Here is a 23,263-nt window from a genome sequence, read left to right as displayed (position 1 = left end):
GCAGCAGTTCCCTCCTCCCACTTCTCTGCTCTATTTTGGTATGGGTTACCTTTCACCGTGTTCTAGAGAAACTTCTCTTCGTTTTCCAGCCTCAAGGTAACTGGATAAAAATGTAATTCATCATTGTATTGACTATATTTAGATATACAGAATTCTTGAAATATTTACAGTAAAGAGGGAAGATTTTTAAATTAGTTGAGGATGCTGGGATGGAGGAAAAGGAATTTTTTAAAAGAGAAATTTAAAAAAGAAAAAAACATACCTTACTTTAAAAAACAAACAAACAAACATGGTCTCTGTCACCCAGGCTGGAGTGCAATGGTGCCATTAAGGCTCACTGCAGCCTTAAACTTCTGGGGTCAAGCAATCCTCTCACCTCTGCCTCCCAAGTACTCGGACCACAGGTACATGCCACCATGTCTGGTGACAGGATCTCGTTGTTACCCAGGCTGGTCTTGAACTCCTGGGCTCAAGTGATCCTCCTGCCTCAGCCTCCAAAAGCACTGGGACTACAGGCGTGAGCCACCGTGCCTGGCTGATTTGCTCAACTTTGACAAATCTTGGTAGGTACCTGAAGAACATGTACATTCCATAGCTATATCCTGAATAAGTAAGTCAAGTACCTGTGAGGAGGGCACCATACCCCTTCCTTTATTTCCCTCTGAATGAGCCCCTGGCACACTCTCCTCTACCTACCCACTGCCCTGAGAGGTTCAGGCACTACCTAGTCCCTTCCAAGATCCTCCTCTCCTTTTCGACGCTCTGTGCAGAAGCCCCATTCCTGCCCTTCTGTGCAACTTAATTTAGCATATATTGGTCACACTTCTGCCCTGTGCAAGCCCCATGTTAACGAAGGTCTTAGTTGAAAGCACTAGACCAATGTGCAAGAGCAGGTCCTGAGTTATTCAAAACTGGAAACAACCCCCGTGTCCCCCCTACTTTACACACACACACACCCACACACACACACACACACACACGCTAACAACCAAAACCTCCTTCGGTCAATCCTGCCCCTCCTGCCTTCAGTGGAGTGGGCAGCTGATGCAGGAAGGAGTTGACTTATGAAATGGCAGAGTCCCTTCCAGTTTTCCTGAAATTACAAAATCTACCAGCAGAATAGGGCTCCCACAGCACCACTTAGCTGGGCTGGACAATGGGGATAGGGGAGGAGTCAGAGGCACTGTGGCAACCAGGTCACATCAGCATTCTCCAATAGGAAGACCATAAATATCAGTGGTTAAGCAGTTTTTCTGTTTCTTCAAGGCAGAGCTACAGCGGCGTTTCTTGTCTGTTTCTCTTTCTTAAGGAGCACTGGGTAGTGACATCTAGTGGTCCCTATTTAAATTACTCTTGGATGCAAATCAAAACCACAATTAGACACCATCTCACACCAGTCAGAATTGCTATTATTAAAAAGTCAAAAAATAACACATGCTGGTGAGGTAGTGGCAAAAAAGAAATACTTATAAACTGTTGGTGGGAATGCAAATTAGTTCAGCCCCTGTGGAAAGCACTTTGGAAATTTTGCAAAGAACTAAAAGTAGAACTACCATTCAACCCAGCAGTTCCATTACTGGGTATCTACTCAAAGGAAAATGAATCTTTCTACCATAAAGACATATGCATGTGTATGTTCATCACAGTACTATTCACAATAGCAAAGACACGGACTCAACCTACGTGCCCATCAACGGTGGATTAGACAAAGAAAACGTGGGACATATACATCAGGGAATACTAGGCAGTCATAAAAAGAACAAAATCAGGTTCTTTGCAGCAATGTGGATGCAACTGGAGGCTGTCATCCTAAGAGAACTAATGCAGAAATGGAAAATCAAGAATTGAATGTTCTCACTTTTAAGTGAGAGCTAAATATTGGGCTTACACAGACATAAAGATGGAAACAAGAGACAATGGAGACTTCAAAAGGAGGGAGTGAGGGGGGCTGAAAAACTTCCTATTGGATACTACGTTCATGATCTGGGTGAAGGGATCAATAGAAACCCAAACCTCAGCACCACACAACCTCGTCCTTGGAACAAACCCGCACATGTATTTCTAAATTTACAATAAAAACGGAAAAATTTCTTAAATTACTCTTGGACTACAGTGCCATGACAAAATAAATGAAAAATAGCTTTCAGGAAACTCAGAGTTAATTCTAAGTGCAAGTGCAACCACCACTGTATCCCAGATTTCTGTCACAACTACTTTGGGCAAGTTACTTCCCCTTTCTGCACCTCCATTTCCTTATTTGTAAATAGGGATAACAACAGAACCAAGTACATGGGCTGTTTGGAGGATTGAAGGAGATAATATATGCAGAGTGCTCAGAATGGTGCCTGACACATAGTGAGCATTCAATTATGTTCGCTATCGTTAGTATTCTACTCCACCTGTCTTTGTCATACCATAAAAATCATTTTTAAGTACTTAGTGAAAGTGCATCAATTTTTACCCATGATCTTCTAGTGCTATTGACACAGCCAGGAAGATATGCCTCATATACCATGTGGTCTTGCATATGCCTTCAACACCACTCTGCATGCCTTCAACAGGCACAGCAACCTCACCATCAGAAGTTCAATGTCATCCAAGCCCATCAGTGGCCCACATTGCCCAGGATTTATGTTTGAGATCTGAATGTCTCAGGTGGGATGTGCTCTATTCAGCTTGCCACAGTCCATACTACTCCCTGTCACCTGTACTAAGCCACTTCTCTCACATTTGTTACCTGCTGGCCTCTGAAAACACTTGAGTTTGAGTTTGATGCCCCCTGTTCCATATCTCTCTTTTTTCTTTTCTTTTTTTTTTTTTTTGAGATGGAGTCTCACTCTGTTGTCCAGGCTGGAGTGCAGTGACGCAGTCTCGGCTCACTGAAACCTCCGCCTCCTGGGTTCAAGCGATTCGTGCCTCAGCCTCCCAAGTAGCTGGGACTACAGGTGTGAGCCACCACATCTGGCTAATTTTTGTACTTTTTAGTAGGGTTTTGACATGTTGGCCAGGTGGGTCTCAAACTCCTGACCTCAGGTGATCCACCTTCCTTGACCTCCCAAAGTGCTGGGATTACAGGCATGAGCCAGCACGCCTGGCCCTATATCTCTTACTCTGGGATTGAAAGCCTTTCATTATCTGCCCTGGTAGTCACGTTTCACTCATACGAACCCTACATACCAGCCATCGTCATGGCAGCTGAATATTTAAGTTCCCACCAGTTTCTGGATCTTTCCTTAGCCAGCTCCTATCTATCTAGAATACCTCCTATCCTCTTTCCACCCCAATCCTGCCTCTCCTCCAAGGTCCACCTTTAATTCCGCGGCTACCTTAGAAACTTCTCATTGACTAGTAGAGCCTTAAGTAATCTTCCCTTTCTCAGTTGTGTCATCTATAAGGCAGGGCTAATAAGTACCTGTTTCAGAGGGTTGCTGGAGGCTAGATGAGTTAATAAGTACTTTGTGCCGGCAAGTCACACCTGGTCTGTAAATAAGGCCTTACTGTTACCATTTTATCCCTCTCCGCTGACAACTCTACCACCTATTGTATTTTTATGTATATGTCTTTTTTTAACCATTTGTCAAATCATGGGAAAATATGCATAACAAAATGTACCATTTTAACCATCTGTAAGTGTGCAGTTCAGTGATACTAATTACATTCAAATTGATGTGCAACCATCATCACTATCCATCTCTAGAACTTTTCCATCTTCCATTTCAACTTTTCAAAAAGAAACTCTGTACCCATTTGGCCGCCGCCGCCGCGCCGCGGCTTGAGGGCGGGAGGCCGGGGGAGGGTAGCAGAGCCGGCGCCACCGCTATGTTGGGTCTGAAGCGGCTGCTGTAGGCGCCGACGGAGCGAGCGGGCGTGCGGAGCGGGCGACAGCGGTGGGATCTGCCTCTCTGCGAGCAGCTGGGAGCGGCGGCGGCGGCGCCATGAGCGGGGGCACCCCTTACATCGGCAGCAAGATCAGCCTCATCTCCAAGGCGGAGATCCGCTACGAGGGCATCCTCTACACCATCGACACCGAAAACTCCACCGTAGCCCTTGCCAAAGTTCGATCCTTTGGTACAGAAGACAGACTGACAGATCGTCCAATACCACCTCGAGATGAAGTTTTTGAATACATTATACTCCGTGGGAGTGACATTAAAGACCTTACTGTTTGTGAGCCACCAAAACCACAGTGTTCTTTGCCGCAACACCCAGCTGTTGTTCAGTCCTCACTAGGCTCATCGACTTCTTCATTCCAGTCCATGGGTTCTTATGGGCCTTTCGGCAGGATGCCCGCATGCAGTCAGTTCAGTCCAAGTTCCTTAGTTGGGCAGCGGTTTGGTGCTGTTGGTGTTGCTGGAAGCTCTTTGACGTCCTTTGGAACAGAAACATCAAACAGTGGTAGCTTACCCCAAAGTAGTGCGGTTGGTTCTGCCTTTACACGGGATAGAAGATCTCTAAAAACACAGTTATCTCAAGGTCGCTCAAGCCCTCAGTTAGACCCTCTGAGAAAAAGCCTAACCATGGAACAAGCAGTGCAGACCGCCTCGACCCACCTACCTGCTCCAGCAGCTATTGGGAAAAGGAGTCCTGTATCAACCAGGCCTTTGCCATCTACCAGCCAAAAGGCAGGAGAGAATCAGGAGCACAGGCGAGCTGAAGTACACAATGTTTCAAGGCCAGAAAATGAGCAACTCACAAATGATAACAAGAGACAAGTAGAAGATAAACTTGAGAAACAGAAGAAGCCTGTAAATGGTGAAGATAAAGGAGACTCAGGAGTTGATACCCAAAAGAGTGAAGGAAATGCTGATGAAGAAGATCCACTTGGACCTAATTGCTATTATGACAAAACTAAATCCTTCTTTGATAATATTTCTTGTGATGACAATAGAGAATGGAGACAACCTGGGCTGAAGAAAGAAGATTAAATGCTGAAACATTTGGAATCCCACTTCGTCCAAACCGTGGCCGTGGGGGATACAGAGGCAGAGGAGGTCTTGGTTTCCGTGGTGGCAGAGGGCGTGGTGGTGGCAGAGGTGGTACCTTCACTGCCCCTCGAGGATTTCGCGGTGGATTCAGAGGAGGTCGTGGGGGCCGGGAGTTTGCAGATTTTGAATATAGGAAAGACAACAAAGTTGCTGCATAGTCTACAAACAAGTCTCTGAAAATAGGTGAATTTCTAGCTCTTCATGGTCCTGAACATTGATTTCAGTCTTTGTGAAGAATGAAGAAGTGAATTCGCTGTACGTTTGTCACCAGCACTGGGTTTTTGTTTTTTGTTTGTCTTTCCACTTAATTTCAAAGATAAAATGCAGTTACTTTTGGGGTGGAAGGCTCATCTTAAAACATGAGCATTAAATATATTTGGAATAGCAGAAGGTTAAGTGATTTCTTATGTATAGTTAAACTAAAGCAGTACTTCAGTGGGACTTACAAGTATTTTTTCATCACTGAAAGGTTTTTTTTTTTTATCACTAAATTGTATTTGGCAATTGCAAGTTGCCTGCAGATAGGGCCGTGATACTCTGTTTTGAGCCACAGAAGGTTGTGTATGTGTGCACGCGTGTGTGTGTGTGGTGTGTGTGTGTGTATCTTTTTCCTCCTTTCTTTTGGGGAATCCTGTAATACGAGGTAGCTTATTTCGTCAATTAATTAGGGTGCTGGATGGTAGAGAATTTTGCCAGTCAACTATGTACGCACAGTAAATACTGTTTCTTAGGCAAAGGTAACTTTTTTATATGGTTGTAAAATTACATTTTATTCCATTGCCAAAGAAACATTAAGAACTTTGTATAGCTGTATAAAAAGCAACTAATTTTTTAAAGAATAAACATTTTAAAGTCAGCAAAAAAAAAAAAAAAAAAACTCTGTACCCATTTAACACTAACTCCCCATTCTGCCCTCCCCTAAACCCTGGCAACCACTCTTATACTTTGTGTCTCTGAAGTTGACTACTGTAGATATTTCATATAAGTGGAACCATACAACATTCTTCCTTTGGGGCCTGGCTTATTTCACTTAGCATAATGTCTTCAAGGTTCACCTATGTTGCAGCATGTGTCAAACTCTTCCCTCATTTTCAAGGCTGAATAGTATTCTGTTGTATGTGTATCCTACATTTTCTTTAGCCGTCTGTCTGTGGATGGATACTTGGGTTACTTCCACATTTTGGCTATTGTGAAGAATGCTGCTGTGAACATAGTTGTACAGATATCTGTTCAAATTCCTGCTTTCAGTCCTTATGGGCATATATTCAGAAGTGGAATTGCTGGATCATATGGTAATTCTACATAATTTTTTTTTTGAGACGGAGTCTCGCTCTGTCACCCAGGCTGGAGTGCAGTGGTACCATCTTGGCTCACTGCAACCTCCACCTCCCGGGTTCAAGTGGTTCTCCTGCTTCAGTCTCCTGAGCAGCTAGGATTACAGGCACCTGCCACCACGCCCAGCTAATTTTTGTATTTTTAGTAGAGACAGGGTTTCACCATGTTGGCCAAGCTGGTCTTGAACTCCTGGCCTCAAGTGATCTGCCCACCTCAGCCTCCCAAAGTGCTGGGATTAGGTGCCAGCCACCACGCCCTGCCAATTCTACATAATTTTTTGAGGAACTGCTGTACTCTTTTCCACAGTGGCCACACCATTTTACATTTCCACAAGCAATGCATAAGAGTTCCCATTTCTCCATATCCTTTCTAACACTTGTTATTTTTTTTTTAAGCCATCACAGTGGTGTGAACTGTCTACTATCTATTGTCTTCATCTCCATTTTGCAATTTACTTTTACTCCCTTGCTTTGTTCAGTCTTCTTTCTTTTTCTTGAGATGAAGTCCCACTCTGTCGCCCAGGCTGGAGTGCAGTGGTGCAATCTCAGCTCACTGCAACCTCCGCCTCCCAGGTTCAAGTGATTCTCCTGCCTCAGCCTCCCAAGTAGCTAAAACTGCAGTCATGCACCACCACGCCCAGCTAATTTTTGTATTTTTATTAGAGACAGGGTTTCACTGTCTCTACTAAATAATGTTGGCCAGGCTGGTCTTGAACTGCTGGTCTCAAGTGATTCACCCACCTTGGCCTCCCAAAGAGCCGGGATTACAAGCGTGAGCCAACATGCCCAGTCAGTCTTCTTTATTTTTCTGATAGAACTACGAACTTCCTGAAGGCAGAAACTGTGATATATAATTTATCTAACTCTTCTCTCATCTCCCACCTGGCCCCCTTGCTCTCACTGCCACTTAATATGGAGTTTGGCCCAAGTCTAGGGTCTTGATCCTCCAAGCATGATCTCTTGCAGCCTGGGTGCAGCGGGGAGCTTGTTGGGAATGCAAAATCTCAGGCCCTGTCCTGGAACTACTGAACAAGAATCTGCATTTTAACAAGATCTCCAGTGAAGCGCTGGGCAGCACTAGCACGGAGAAAGGCAACTTCCCTTGGTTCTGTCATTAGGTTCAGTGACCTCATCTGGTAAGTACTCTGCAAATGTTTGCTGACTGGAGGATTAATGAAGAAAATGAACAGCCCTGTTAACCATCACCATCAGGCCTTTATCAAAAATGTGAAAAAGGACCAGGCATGATGGCTCACACCTTTAATCCCAGCACTTTGGGAGGCTGAGGTGGGAGGATCGCTTGAGCCCAGGAGGTCAAGGCTGCAGTTAGCTGTGTTTGTGCCCCTGCACTCTAGCCTGGGAAACAGTGAGACCCTGTCTCAAAAAAAAAAAAAAAAAAAAAAGGAAAAAGCATCTCTTGCAAAGTAGCTCAAAGCAGGTTGAAAAATTGAAAAATAGGGCACAGAAAACTGTCACAGTCAAGATGAGCCTAAGGAGACATAATGACAAAATGTCATGTGGTATCCTGGGTGAGACTGTCAGGTAGTATCCTGGGTGAGACTGTCAGGTGGTATCCTGGGTGAGACTTGTCGTGTGGTATCCTGGGTGACACTGTCGTGTGGTATCCTGGGTGACACTGTCGTGTGGTATCCTGGGTGACACTGTCGTGTGGTATCCTGGATGAGATCATGGGACAGAAAAAAGGTCATTAGGTAAAAGGTAGGGAAATCTGAATAAAGAATGGACTTCTTTCATAAGAACATATCAATGTCAGTTTACTGATGGTGACAAATGTACCATAGTAAAGTACGATGTTACTAACAGGGGAAACTCGGTGCAGGGTATAGAGGAACTCTCTGTACCACTGTCACAGTTGGTTGTATATCTAAAACAACTCTGAAATACAAAGTTTATTTAAGAAGGGGAGACAGAGAAGAGGCAGGTATCAAGATGACCCTCAGCAGCAAATGTGTAGGAAGTAACCTTTGTGCCATTAATTTTCTGCAGTGCAATGCACGGGCGCCTCCAGGACCCTATGGAATCAAAATGACACATTTGTAGGTCTGAGGAAAGACGGTCCACAGCTGGCTGTCTCTGAATCTGAGGTCAGTTTGGCCTCCCTCTGCGGGGCATGGGACGGGCCTCTGCTTTCTAACTGGCTCCTCACCTTTTTCCCTAGAGGAGGGAGCCACCTGCTAAAAAGGCATCAAGAAACTGGGGCTGGGGACACAGCAACAGTAAGAAATCTTCCAGCACTCTCTTCTCTGCCTTTCCTGTGTTGAAATGTACTTTCTTGAGATTAACATTTAAGTTATATCTGTTCTTAAAAGAAAACATTAAGCTTGAGTCACAACCAAAGTCAAGGGCCATAGGAAGCTAAGTTTTATTGGGAGGCCACTACCTTCCTCCAAATGTTGCGCTAACCTTTAACTAAGCTCATTCTAACTGGGGTGACTTCTTTCTCTCTTAATTTCTCCAATAAGCTTCTTCATTGAATATGACACACTTTGTTGATATCAAAATATAGATGTTAGGGAAGTGAGCACCATTAAAATCAATCTGCACCAAAACGGGTAGTCATAATAAAGTTTTACAGCTAGCATTTCTTCTTTGTACTATGTTCTAGACGTGGCAAGCGTGTTATTATCTCCATGGAATACTTGCTACACTGGCAGGATAGAAGAGACAGGTTTACCGTGGAAGGCTTTGGGACTTGAGATCGTTACAAGTTCGTTGTGGCACAGGGGAGATATGGCTAACCAAAAAGCTGACACAATATAATACTGAACTAATAAAAATACAATGACTAGGGCAATGGGAAGGCAAACATTTACTGAGAAAAGATTATTTGCCATACTCTGATGTTAGAGACTTCACACATGTCATTGTCTTATTGTGTATAGCACCCCTTAAGTGGAGGAATTATTGTTTCCTCTCTACAAGATGAATAAACTTGAGATTCGAAGAACAGATAAACGGCACATAGGTCCAGCCATAAAAAATGATGAGTTCGTGTCCTTTGTAGGGACATGGATGAAACTGGAAAACATCATTCTCAGTAAACTATCGCAAGGACAAAAAACCAAACACCACATGTTCTCACTCATAGGTGGGAATTGAACAATGAGAACTCATGGACACAGGAAGGGGAACGTCACACTCCGGGGACTGTTGTGGGGTGCGGGGAGTGGGGAGGGACAGCATTAGGAGATACACCTAATGCTAAATGACGAGTTAATGGGTGCAGGAAATCAACATGGCACATGGATACATATGTAACAAACCTGCACATTGTGCACATGTACCCTAAAACCCTAAAGTATAATTAAAAAAAAAAAAAAAAAAAAAAAAACGGCGCATAGGTCACTCTGCTAGCAAGTGGCAGAGCTGGATCTTGAGCCCAAGTGCATCTGAGGGCAAAGCTTGGGCGCCTTCCATGAGGGCCGCCCTGCCCAGGCAGGTTCAATGATGGCCCGGAGGTGTTTGGCACTGGGGTCCCGCATCTGTTCCCAGCCCAGCACTGTATAGGGTGGAGGCTGGGGATCTGTGGGAACACACCTCAAGGACAGCAACCAGGAGGGAGGCAAAACTAAAACGATTTCCTGTAAGAGATGGTGAGGGAGAAGATGTGGCCCAGAGAGAAGATGCTACAGGGAGATGTGACTGCTCCCCTCATATTTAAGAGCTCCCAAGGTAGAAAAAGGAACAGACACCCTCGGGTGATCAAAGAAAACAGAAATAGGGTCGAGAAAAAACAAAACTAGAGGGAGACAGAGGTAGGTTCAATACAATGAAGAACACAGAACAATTATTCCAGAAGAGCCACTGTCTCATGAGGTGGCAAGGTCTGCATCCGTACAGGTGAGAGCCCACCTATCATTGAGATGAGGTCATCTAGAATTCAAGATAAACTTTCAGCTCCCTTCTAACCGAAACTCCAGGCTCGGTTATCTGGTGTAGAACCCCCAGTAACCCCCAGGTCCCTCCACCTTCTTTCTTTGAGGTCCTGACCAAGAAACACGGTGCCTTGATCACTCTGTGACCTGGACACCTGCATGTTTCCCACTCTGGGCTTGAACCCAAGCTGGGGTCTTGAACATTCCCAGGCACTGATAAAGTTGTTGAGGTTATTGCTTGAAGCACAGAGAAATCAACTATGTTGCTAAACACAGAAACTACCCCTGACCCTGAGCCAAATTCTTTGAACCCTCATAGAACCCTACCGTCCCAGTAGCAACACACCTGGGTAGAATCTCTTATCTCACTGTCTGTCACAAAGATGCTAAAGCTCCCTAAGTTCCCCCTAATAAATGTTTTTCACTGATCACCCTGGTGTTTGATGCTTCTTTCTTTGGAATCCCAAACGGTCCCATCTCTGGTCTGAGACAGTCCCTTGCAGGAATTCCCCTGCTGCCACTTTTGGGGTGACTCCGGGGCAGGTTCAGTGGACAGAACATCCTAATACGGTCATGCGCCACATAATGATGTTTCAACATTTTGGTCAACCATGATCCACATATGTGACAGTGGTCCCATAAGACTGTAATGGGGCTGAAGAATTCCTATCACCTAGTGACTCTGTAGCTGTCCTAACTTCATAGCACGAGGCATTACTCAGGTTTTTGTGGCGATGCTGGTGTAAACAAACCTACTGTACTGTCAGTCATATAAAAGTACAGCACAGACAGTTATGTACAGTACATCATATTGACAAACAACTGTGTTTCTGGTTTATATATTTACTAAACTAGGCATTTTATTTTTATTTTAGAGTATACTCCTATTTATTTAAAAAAAAAAAAAAAGTTAACTGTAAAACAGCCTCAGGCTGGTCCTTCTGAAGGTATCCCAGAAGAAGGCATCGTTGTCATAGCAGATGACAGCTCCATGTGGGTTACTGCCCCTGAGATCCTTCCAGTGGGAAAAGATGTGGAGATGGAAGACAGCAAGACTGATGATCCTCACCCTGTGGAGACCTAGGCTAATGTGCATGCTTGTGTGTTAGTTTTTAATTAGAAGGCGTGGTGGCTCACGCCTGTAATCCCAGCACTTTGGGAGGCTGAGGCAGGTGGAGCGCCTGAGGTCAGGAGTTCCAGACCAGCCTGACCAATATGGTAAAACCCAGTCTGTACTAAAAGTACAAAAATTAGCTGGGCATGGTGGCGAGCACCTGTAGTCCCAGCTACTCAGGAGGCTGAGGCAAGAGAATGGCATGAACCCGGGAGGCGGGGGTTGCAGTGAGCCGAGATCGTGCCACTGCACTGCAGCCTGGGAGACAGAGCGACACTCTGTCTCGAAAAAAAAAAAAAGTGTAAAAAGTAAAATAAAAAAGTTCATATAAGGATAAATAGAAAATATATTTGTACAGAAGTACAATATGTTTGCGTTTTAAGCTAAGTGATATTCCAAAACAGTCAAAAAGTTAAAAAGAAGTTAAAGTTTATAAAGTAAAAAAGTTATACTAAGCTAAGGTTGATTTATTACTGAAGAAAAAATTCTTAAAAATGTAGTGTAGCCTGGCTGGGCGCGGTGGCTCATGCCTGTAATCCCAGCACTTTGGGAGGCCGAGGCCAGCGGATCACAAGGTCAGGAGATCGAGACCACGGTGAAACCCCGTCTCTACTAAGAATACAAAAAATTAGCCGGGCGCGGTGGCGGGCGCCTGTAGTCCCAGCTACTCCGGAGGCTGAGGCAGGAGAATGGCGTGAACCCGGGAGGCGGAGCTTGCAGTGAGCCAAGATCATGCCACTGCACTCCAGCCTGGGCAACAGAGCGAGACTCCATCTCAAAAAAAAAAAAAAAACAAAACAAAAAAACTGTAGTGTAGCCTAATTATTACAGGGATAAAGTCTACAGTAGTGGACAGTAATGTCCCTGGCATTCACGTTCACTCAGGACTCACTCACTGACTCACCCGGAGCAACTTCCAATCCTGCAAGCTCCATTTGCAATAAGTGCCCTAGACAAGTGTACCATTTTTATCTCTTACACCACACTTTTACCGTAACTCTTCTATGTGTAGATACATGTAGATATACAAACACTTACTATTGTGTTACTATTGGCTACAGTATCCAGTAGCTCACATGCTGCACAGGTTTGTAGCTGGGAGCAACAGGCTATACCACATAGCCTAGGCGTGTGGTAGGCTACACCATCTAGGTTGTGTAAGTGCGCTTTGTGATGTTCACACAATGACCAAATCACCTATAATGATGTGTTTTTCAGAATGTCTCCCCATCATTAAGTGGTACATGACTGTACAGAGTTTTATCACATAACTCATTTACACAGAATATACACAGGCCATATGAGGATTACACATTTTCAAGAGAGCAAATTATAAACATGTCTAATTCACACCAAACATACAGAAATCTTTGTCAGCACTTCAAGAATATCATTATGAATATGGAATGCCATCAAGCAGTAGGTACACAGAAATGCCCATGAAAGAGAGTACCAGGTTGCTCAGAATGAGGGCAGGAGAGGTGCCTTTAGACCTGCTGGAGCCCATTAGCATGTGTCCTTGTGAGTCCCATGATGGAATCCTGGGGTTCACATAGCAGAGAGGCTCTGCAGAGGGGACAGGGAGGGGACCAAATTGAGCACAAGGTCCTGCACAAAAGCATGCCCCGTGCAAAGGACCCTTCCCCCAGCATATAGAGAGGTCCTCTTTGAACCTCTTCATGCAACCATTACCAAGGAATCAGCAAGAATGTGAGAGCTGTTGTGTTATAATCGCAAAGCCCTGGTAACTCTGGTAAGGAGGCTCCCTCTGCTACTACTCATTATGGGATGGGATGGTGCCTTCCTTCTGAAGAATGTAATCTTCCCAGCATACCTTTTACAGACCTCCCAGCTTTGCTCCATATGGATGAAATGCTTCTAGGTCTCCAGAGCCAACACGGCTCTTCCACTTAGCGGTTTCATCTGTTCTGCAGGTCAGTTCACTGGTTAAGCAAGTGACGCCTTTCCTAGCTGGCAGGGAAAACAATGACACTACCCTGTTACATGATGGGATGTGGTGAGCAACACTCCATAGTCCAAAAGAGTCCTTCTTAGCCTGATGCGGTGGCTCACACCTGTAATCCCAGCACTTTGGGAGACCGAGGCAGGAGGATCACTTACTTGAGCTCAGGAGTTTGAAACCAGCCTGGCCAACATGGTAAAACCCCATCTCTACTAAAATTACAAAAATTAGCTGGGCATGGTGACAGACGCCTATAATCCCAGCTACTCCAGAGGCTGAGACACGAGTATCACTTGAACCCAGGGGACAAAGATTGTAGTGAGCCAAGATCACACCACTGCACTCCAGCCTGGGCGACAAAGCGAGACTCCATCTCAAAAACAAAAACAAAAACAAAATAGTCTTTCTTGGTCCAGTACAGGCCTCTTTCTAAAGCTTTCTTCTCACAGATAATTTGGGTACAATCTAAAGAATCATAATTTTTGGCCGGGCATGGTGGCTCTCACCTGTAATCCTAGCACTTTGGGAGGCCGAGGTGGGCACATCACTTGAGGCCAGGAGTTTGAGACCAGCCTGGCCAACATGGCGAAACCCCATCTCTACTAAAAATACAAAAATTAGCTGGGTGTGGTGGCAGGCACCTGTAATCCCAGCTACTCAGGAGGCTGAGGCAGGAGAATCTCTTGAACCCAGGAAGCAGAGGTTGCAGTGAGCTGAGATTGCACCACTGCACTCCAGCCTGGGCGACAGAGCGCAACTCTGTCTCAAAACAAAAAAAATCATAATTTTAAATCAATGTGGAAAAACTGTCTTAAAAAAAAAGTCTTGTTGGCCATTTTCATTTCTTATAAGTTTTGTGCCTCAGAGAACCAATTATAAAAACATTTATGCGATCACTGTGCTCCACTATTAGAAATTTAAATGTTTAACTTAATTATCCAAAAGAATGTTAATCAGAAGGACAAAAACAAATGGAAGGCAAGGTGCTGTAAACCAAGGCTAAATGTGCTCTCTTGTACAAAGTGCTCATTTGTCAAAACCATGAAACCAAGCTTCCTAATTCTAGAAAGAAAAGAATGTAAGCTCCAAAACCTTCATGAACCATTTCCTTCAGCTCTAAAATTCTGTGATCTCACCATTACTCCCCACAACCAGCACCTCTAAAACAATTTCTTTTTTTTTGAAATGGAGTCTCGCTCTGTTGCCCAGGCTGGAGTGCAGTGGCACGATCTCGGCTCACTGCAACCTCCGCCTCCAGGGTTCAAGCGATTCTCCTGCCTCAGCCTCCTGAGTAGCTGGGATTAGAGGCACCCGCCACCATGCCCAGCTAATTTTTGGATTTTTAGTAGAGACGGGGTTTCACTATGTTGGCCAGGCTGGTCTCGAACTCCTGACCTCGTGATCCACCCACCTCGGCTTCCCAAAGTGCTGGGATTACAGGCGTGAGCCACCGTGCCCAGCCAAAACCATTTTTTTTTAACTTAAAATATATTATCTGTAAGTTCTAGTGTCCCTCTATGGCACATCTTAGCACAACTGGGGACAACAGTCACTGCCTTGTAGAGGGATTCTATTTACCTAACCAATGGATTCAGGCAAGACATGGGATTTGCTCTGGAAAATGAATTGTGAGCAAAAATGTATGTTACTTCTGGATGGAAGCTTTAAGAGTCAGTAGTTGCTTCATTGCACTCTTCTCCCTTTGCTGGGCAGTGTTCCAGATAGGGGCTGTTCTGTCAGCCCAGGTCCCAGAGCAAAGATGACAGAGAGAGCAACTACAGTAAACCTGCATGGGCAGGAGCAACAAATGAGAAATAAACTCTGGTTGTCATAAGCCACTGAGACTTTCCACTGTGTTTGTTACCACAGCCCAACATAGCCTTTATACTTGGAACTGCCCACCCAGTTAGTCAATATCTGCAACAGACTTTGTCTTCAGGATTACGAGACCCAATTTTAAAATATTTCCAGACAGATATGTGCTAAAATACATTGTTTACAAAAATTAGATATTTACGCAAAAGCTTTTTTTTGTAGTTGCCACTAAAAATAGGCTGACTTGCTAACCTAGGAATTCTGTAACAGGTTTTCTCTCCTATTACCAATTGCTATAGTATTAGAAAAGTAAAAACTAAATAGTGCATCTGCTATAAACGACAAAGTGAAACATCAGCTATTCATAGCAAAACAAGCACTTTAGGGTGGCCTGAGATTCTCTGGCCTGAGATTCTCATTCAGAGATACAGAAAGAATGTAGGAATGTAGTACTACAAAACTGTTAAAATTATTAATGGTAAGAAACTAAAAAGACAAAAAGTTCCATTTAGAAAATACTTTGTACAAACTATATGTTCCATAACTACAGAAAGAATGAAACTTGCTTTTTCTACTCTGAAGAGGTTTCTAACATCCTATTTTGAATTCAGGTTGCCATAGAAACCAGTAGACTTCCGTATGGGATTCCATCGAAATTACTGCATAATTTGATGCACACAGAAGGACCCTGTCTCACTGTCTCAAAACAAAGCCACTACTCTGGTTTGAATCATTTGACGAGTCTCATCGTTTGAGGCTAAACCAATCTATTAAAAAAAATTAAGACTCATGACAGTGATATCCCTTGGAATTTAGACATTTTGCTTTCCAAGAGATAGGAGCAATGTTGACATGACCATGACCCAGAGTCACGCTATTTGAAGCCAGGTCATGATACATCACTCACCGTTCCAGGCATGCATGTCTATGTTTGCACGCTCAGGCACAAATGTGGCTAGCAGGATATCTTCATGTAGAGCCACAATAACTGTGCTTCGGATAAGCCACAAAATGTATGATACAGCCACTATACAAAAATATAATATTAATAGTAATAATAGCGGCCATTCATTGTGTGCTTACTGTTTTAAATTATTTTTCTATATTAATGCAACAGCCCTATGAATCAGGCTTTATTATCATCTTCCTTTTATACACAGGGGAAACGAGGCAAAAAGAGTTTTCATAGATTGCCCAATATCATTTAGTTGTTAAAAGTAGAACTGCAAGTTTAACCCAGGTGTCACTCTTTAGAATTTGCACTTTTAACCACTAGGCTTCCTTCTCCAGGCATTTCATCTTAATTTACAACTACAAATATGAGACAAGCTTAGCCCAGATTAAGAACACAGGCAAGCACCCACTCCAATCGTTATCAAGCTCTAGGGTATACATATAACTAAGGCTGTTTAATGAAAATGTATATTCCTGGGTCTTCCATCCAGATATTCTGATTCAACGTATCTGAGAAGGGACCTGTGCGCCTGCATTTTAACAGCACCCCTAGTGGTTCTGACACAAGTAGTTCTGCAGACCACATTTGAAAAATAACAATTTATTCAAACTCAGCTAATGAGTCATTGCAGATAGATAAATCAACTTCACCTATCCAGAGAAAAGCTGGGAAACAGAAGGGAGCCTTAAAAAAATGAGATGGGCTGGGCGTGGAGGCTCATGCCTGTAATCCCAGCACTTTGGGAGGCTGAGGCAGGTGTATCACCAGGTCAGGAGATTGAGACCATCCTGGCTAACACGGTGAAACCCTATCTCTACTAAAAATACAAAAAATCAGCCGGGCATGGTGGCGGGTGCCTGTAGTCCCAGCTACTCAGGAGGCTGAGGCAGGTGAATCACTTGAACCCAGGAGGCAGAGGTTGCAGTGAGCCGAGATCATGCCACTGCACTCCAGCCTGGGCGACAGAGTGAGACTCCATCTCAAAAAAAAGAGAAAAGAGAAAAGCAGAAAATAAAAGTCCTAAAACAATAAAGCTCTCATATACTGTATTCCTTAGAATTTCCTCAGACCTTTGATCAAAGACTGTTTCTTCTAATTTTACACACAATTCTTTTTTCTTGACGGAATTTCACTCGTTGCCCAGGCTGGAGTGCAATGGCATGGTCTTGGCTCACTGCAACCTCTGCCTCCTGGGTTCAAGCGATTCTCCTGCCTTGGCCTCCGGAGTAGCTGGGATTACAGGTGCTCACCACCACGCCCAGCTAATTTTTGTAATTTTAGTAGAGACAGGGTTTCACATTGTTGGCCAGGCTGGTCTCGAACTCCTGACCTCAGGTGATCCACCCGCTTCAGCCTCCCAAAGTGCTGGGATTACAAGTGTGAGCCACCACGCCCGGCCTTTTTTACACACAATTCTAAGAAGCTATTTAGTTTTCAAAATCACAGAAGATTAGAAGCAAAAATAAGTAAAAGGTGAAATGGGCTGGAGGAATTAGGGACCTCAGGCAGAAACACAGCCAGCAATGAATGAAAGCAGGTAGAAAAGGGAGGGAGGAGGCAAGAGAAGAAAGTTTAAAAATACCAGCATTCAAAGAAGCCCTAAGACCTGGGAGCATCAGGGTTAAACCCTGAGCCCTCTACACACCTAAAAAGAAGGAATATTTCTCATAATGTGGTAAAAAAAAATGATAATAATAATATTCCTGATGTTGTACCACCCAAAAACAAAAAGAAGGGGTAGTCAAATATTTATTATATTTTGCATAGTATTTTCAAAAGACAAATAAAAAGGTCAAGCACAGTGGTTCATGCCTGCAGTCCCGGCACTTTGGGAAGCTGAGGCAGGAGAATTACTTGAGCCCAAGAGTTCAAGACCAGCCCTGGCAACACAGTGAAACCCCCATTGCTACAAAAAATACAAAAATTAGCTGAGCGTGGTGGCAAGCACCTGTAGTCCTAGCTACTCTGGAGGCTGAGATAGGAGAATCACTTTGAGCTCGGGAGATCCAGGCTGCAGTGACCCATAATTGCACCACTGCACTCCAACCTAGGCAACGTAGTAAGACCCTGTCTCAAAACACACACACACACACACACACACACACACACACACACACACCACAAAGGTATCAAATATTTGAGGAAACTTTCCATTTAAATAATTGATACTACAAAAACTGGAGTGCTGAAAAGCTGGTATGAGGTCATTCTCTCTTGGGCAAGAGAGATGCTAAGAAATTTATTGATGGGGGTGGGTGAAGTCAAGGGGGAAAGGTTTGGTTAGTGATTAGCATCTGGGGGCCAGGAGAGGGGAATTCACACATCACAGTGTGTTTTGTCCTCTGCTGCTTGGAAAATGTAGGTTGCATTCACAATGGCACAGTGACCAGGCTTTCATGTTGAACAAACACCAGTATTGCATTAGTGCTTGCACCTGAGAGTATTTTTGACTTGAGCACAGGCCTTTCAGGACAGTTATCCAGATGGTAATTTTCAACCACACTTCTTTTCCTTCAGTAAAATTGGATGACAGAAGTTATTTCAGATCATTTCTGATTACCTCTATGCCTCAGGAATATGATCTTATATATAAGCATCTTTTCAATCCCACTTCTACTTTTGATGGTCAGTTAGCACTAATTCAAAAAGTTAGATGTATATGAGTGTAAGATAGATGAGATAGCAAAATGAAGGGAAATTATTCTCAAATTTTGAGTTCCCTGTATCTAGCAGTAATGGCACATCATAGCTACTCAGTACATGTTTAATTGGTGAATGATGGGTGGATGGGTGGGTGGGCAGATGGATGAATGAGTGGGTGGACGGTGGATGGATGGATGAGTGGATACATGAACAGGTGGATGACTGGAAAGACTAATGGAAAAAATAAGTGAATATAATTGTTTTCTGATAACAAGAAAGATGATATCTCCCCAAAAGATGGAAATAAAGGTTAAAAGAGGTTAAATGGCAAGTGGATTGAACAGAGTTAAGATGACCACCAAATGTGTGTGTGCATACACATAATTGTGTATATACATTTATACAAAGGCTCAGGGACAGAGGTGCTCCTCAATGAAATTAGTTTTCTCTTTCTTTTATTAATTATTCTGGAAATGTCAAACAACTCCCACAGCTGAGACAGGCAGGAGGACTGTACAGTGGATATATGGGCAAGTCAGCTGTACCTTTTGGCTGGCCAAAAGAGCAAGAGGAATCTTTAGATTGACAGGTAGTCAGAATGAGAGTGAGAGGGCAAAGAAGGCCCAGAAGCAGATGAAGCTCTTAAAAACTCAAGGAAAAACCACTGTGTTTCTATGCCTCCACTTCCAGGATTTTCACCCTGCAGCCTATGTGTACATTCCCAAATCAGTGTCTCTGGAACTTAGAGATCCTGGTCCAGTCCTGTTTATTGTGGGCTCTACCCTTTAAGGAAAGGAGAGCCTTCGCAGACTAAGAAGTACCCAACAGCATCGATTTGAGATGCTGGGGCCATGACAGTTTAATTGAAAGAGGCTGTCATGCATTTCTATGTCCATCTGGGTTTTGATGGGATCAAGATGCTGGGTGGCATTCTTCTCCTATTCTTCCAGGATTTCTCCCATTAATGGCTCCTGGGTAAGAACTGGATAAGTGCCATTCTCTAAAGGCTTCCAATTTGGCAATGAAGTCGTGATGACGCTTCAGAGAGCATTTCAGTATAGGGTGAGGGGGCAAGAAGCCAAGTGCTCCTGTCTGAGAAGTGAATTGGACGTGAGGAAATAAAGACAGTGGGTAAAAGATTGCTCTTTTGTGATGTCTAATGATAAAGAAAGATCCAGCAGTAGTTTGAGAAGGAAACTGTGGGGACTTAGTAGGTTTTTGTGTTTACTATTCTTTTGATTTCAGAATGGGATGTACTTTGGTGCCATGAAGCCAAAGGAGAAGTTCTCAGAGGACAGCGAAAGACTGAAGTTGAAGAGCATAACCAACAGTGATAATTAACAGGTGGCGGTGCTGGTAACGGGGTTAGAATTGAGAGCACACCCAGAGGAAGAAGCTGGGGAAAGGAAAGCACAAGGCATTTCCCTTGTCTGAAACACTACTGGAAGCAGGCAAACACCTAACCTCGGGCACCTAAATTGTGGTTTACATAAATGTAAATATTTAACATCCTCCACTTGTATTCGAGGCTCATCCCCAAAATCAATGTTTAAAATAACTTGGAAACTACTAGCACAGAGACTGAAGAAAAAAATAACTCTAGCTGGGCGCAGTGGCTCATGCCTGTAATCCCAGCACTTTGGCAGGCTGAGGGGGGTGCATCATGAGGTCAGGAGATCGAGACCATCCTGGCCAACGTGGTGAAACCCTGTCTCTACTAAAATACACCACACCAGGTGTGGTGGCGAGTGCCTGTAGTCCCAGCTACTCTGGAGGCCGAGGCAGGGGAATCGCTTGAACCCGGGAGGCAGAGGTTGCAGTGAGCAGAGATTGCAACTGTGCTCCAGCCTGGTGACACAGCAAGACTCCATCTCAAAATAAATAAATAGATAACTCTGAAACATTAAAACAATTTTTTTCAAACTATATTCTCTATCTTATATTTAAGCAAGCAGAAAAACACATAATCCATTTTAGAATGATTTCAAATTAAAAAAATTATAGGTCAGATACTCAAAGGGTTAAAACTTCAAATAAGGAGTAATGTTACCCCTCTGGCAGCCAAAGTTCGACTTAATAAAAACAGGCATATTCATTGCATCAACCCATAATCTCTTAACATTTGATTTGCCTCAAAATTTCAGTAGACTATTGGTGAAAACATGGTGAAAAATCTCTTCATATGAAAATATTTTGCTTTTGAAAATACTGTCAAAACTTGCATAAATATTTGACATTCATTCTAAATAATAAAACAATGTCTCTTTTTCCCCTTCTCATACGTGTGTAAATCAATGATCCTTTTTCAAGGATAAAAATACCATTAGATTTAGACTTCACAGAATTGGAGACAACTCACAAGGAACTAGACACTGAATCTTAAACATGAAAGGAAGAAAACTGAAAACTAAAAGTAATTTGATGTTTCTTTTTTTCTTTCTTAATTCAATTCTCACATCTAACTCTTAAAGGATACAGCTTATTCTTTTATCTTGCTGAACATTGGCTTTTTATGTTTTATCTTCTTCTTGAAAAGATTTTCTCTACTAGAATAGGTATTTAAAGTCAAGGCTAGATACATTCAAGAAGTATAAGCGCCTAATCTTTAAACATGTCATTTTGATCCAGCATCCAAAGTTGTATTAAAAAGCACATTTACAGATAAGTTCCTTCACAGTTGTAGTGACTGCACATGAGCTCATCAAGTAAGTCTTGGGGAAACAAAGAACCTCTCTCCTCCTCTCTTTGGCAATCAGCTTGTTGCCTATTACTTGCATCTCTCCCCTTCAACCACCTCTGCATCATCTTCAACCAAATATACACCACTCAAACTGCTACCCTTAATTTCACTCCTACAAATAAGCCCTGTTTGTTTACTGTTCACCATTCATTATACTGTGAGTGAAGGACAGAGATGAATCATACGCAGCCCGTAGCCATCAAGGAGAAGTGGTGGAGGGAATGTGAAACCAATAACTATTTCACAAAGGACACAATCCATGTCTCAAATGATATAAAAGCAAAGTGCTTCAGAGTGCTTTGCAAAAAGCAACTAATTTAGTCCAAACACAATATAAAAACATGAGCAGTAATCAAGAATAATCCCTACTGCTACAATTTTTCTAAAATTCCCTGGTTTTAAGTTGGACAAGAAGTGCAATATTCCTTTTCAGAGATACCAGCATGTCATAGATCTCTATTTTTAAAATATGCTTGATTTGCATATATGAAAGCATGGGCTTTATTTTAATGACCTGCCATCTCTACATTTGTTTCAGTCCTCCATGCAATACACGTTTACCTCCTACACTTAGACTCTTGGTATGATTTTTCCTTAATGAAATAACATAAAGCAAAGAATCATAGAAAGCATAATATTCTACTGGGATCTACAGCACCCCCATCACCTACAATGTTGTTGCCACAACTCTCCTACTAGATCATGTACAGGACTCAAAACTGTAATCATTAAGACCCAGATGATCAGGGCAAAGGAATTTAGGGTTGTTTTGAGGTTGTTTGACAATATTTACACTTGGAAAAGTTAAGGAACATATTAATCTGTTTTCACACTGCTACGAAGACATACCCAAGACTGGGCAATTTATAAAGAAAAGAGGTGTCATTGACTCACAGTTCTGCAAGACTGGGAAAACCTCAGGAAACTTACAATCATGGTGGAAGGGGAGGAGGCACGTCTTACATGGTGACAGGTGCAGGGGGTCCAGGAGGGGGTGAGAGAAAGGGAGGGGGAAGAGAGAGAGCATGAGGGAGCACAAACAAGTGAACGGGGAAGAGCCCCTTATAAAACCATCAGATCTCATGAGAACTCACTATCAGGAGAACAGCATGGGGGATATTGCCCCCATGATCCAATCACCTCCCACCAGGCCCTGCCCTCAACACGTGGGGATTATGGGGATTACAATTCGAGATGAGATTTGGGTGGGGACACAGAGCCAAACCATATCAAGGAGACTGAAGAAAAATAAAACTGAAATAAGTTTGGACAAAGAGAATGGGCTCTGGATAAAGGCCACCGTAAAAGTGAGAGGTGCTTTTTTTTTTTTTTTTTTTTTTTTTTTTTGGTCAGACGAAGTCTCACTCTTGTCCCCCAGGCTGGAATGCAATGGTGCGATCTCAGCTCACTGCAACCTCCGCCTACCGGGTTCAAGCAATTCTCCTGCCTCAGCCTCCCAAGTAGCTGGGATTACAGGCGCCTGCCACCATGCCTGGCTAATTTTTGTATTTTAAGTAGAGACGGGGTTTCACCATGTTGGCCAGGCTGGTCTCCAACTCCTGACCTCAGGTGATCCACCTGCCTCAGCCTCCCAAAGTGCTGGGATTACAGGCGTGAGCCAGTAATAGCCAGTAATAGCATTTAATATAAATTTCTGGGATTACATTTTAAATAGCTTTCCTCCATCAAAGTAATGTGTGAAAACAACAACTTAAGTGTACAACTCAACAAATTGAAAACATTTATGTTATCACAAAGTCAAAACAAGAAACTCTAAAAGCACAGATCAATTAGAACCATGTCCTGGAGGCACATATC

At 43.3% G+C, this 23,263-nt stretch overlaps 2 protein-coding genes across 4 annotated transcripts in view; one reads left to right on the top strand and one right to left on the bottom strand.

The window, feature by feature from the left end:
- Nucleotides 1-23,263, bottom strand: part of CACNB4 (calcium voltage-gated channel auxiliary subunit beta 4) — a 283,651-nt gene that overhangs the window by 173,891 nt on the left and 86,497 nt on the right. The window lies entirely within an intron of this gene.
- On the top strand, nucleotides 714-6,346 carry LOC116810803 (protein LSM14 homolog A-like). Its single transcript, XM_032755723.2, is given in 2 exon segments — nucleotides 714-4,896; nucleotides 4,899-6,346. Coding segments are annotated over 2 exon segments (1,206 nt in total). The 5' UTR covers nucleotides 714-3,935; the 3' UTR covers nucleotides 5,144-6,346.

The sequence above is a fragment of the Hylobates moloch genome, unplaced genomic scaffold, assembly GCF_009828535.3.
Source record: "Hylobates moloch isolate HMO894 unplaced genomic scaffold, HMol_V3 SCAFFOLD_1, whole genome shotgun sequence".
Lineage (NCBI taxonomy): Eukaryota > Metazoa > Chordata > Mammalia > Primates > Hylobatidae > Hylobates > Hylobates moloch.
Note: the sequence above shows the minus strand (reverse complement) of the source record. Positions and strands in the feature narration are given on the sequence as shown.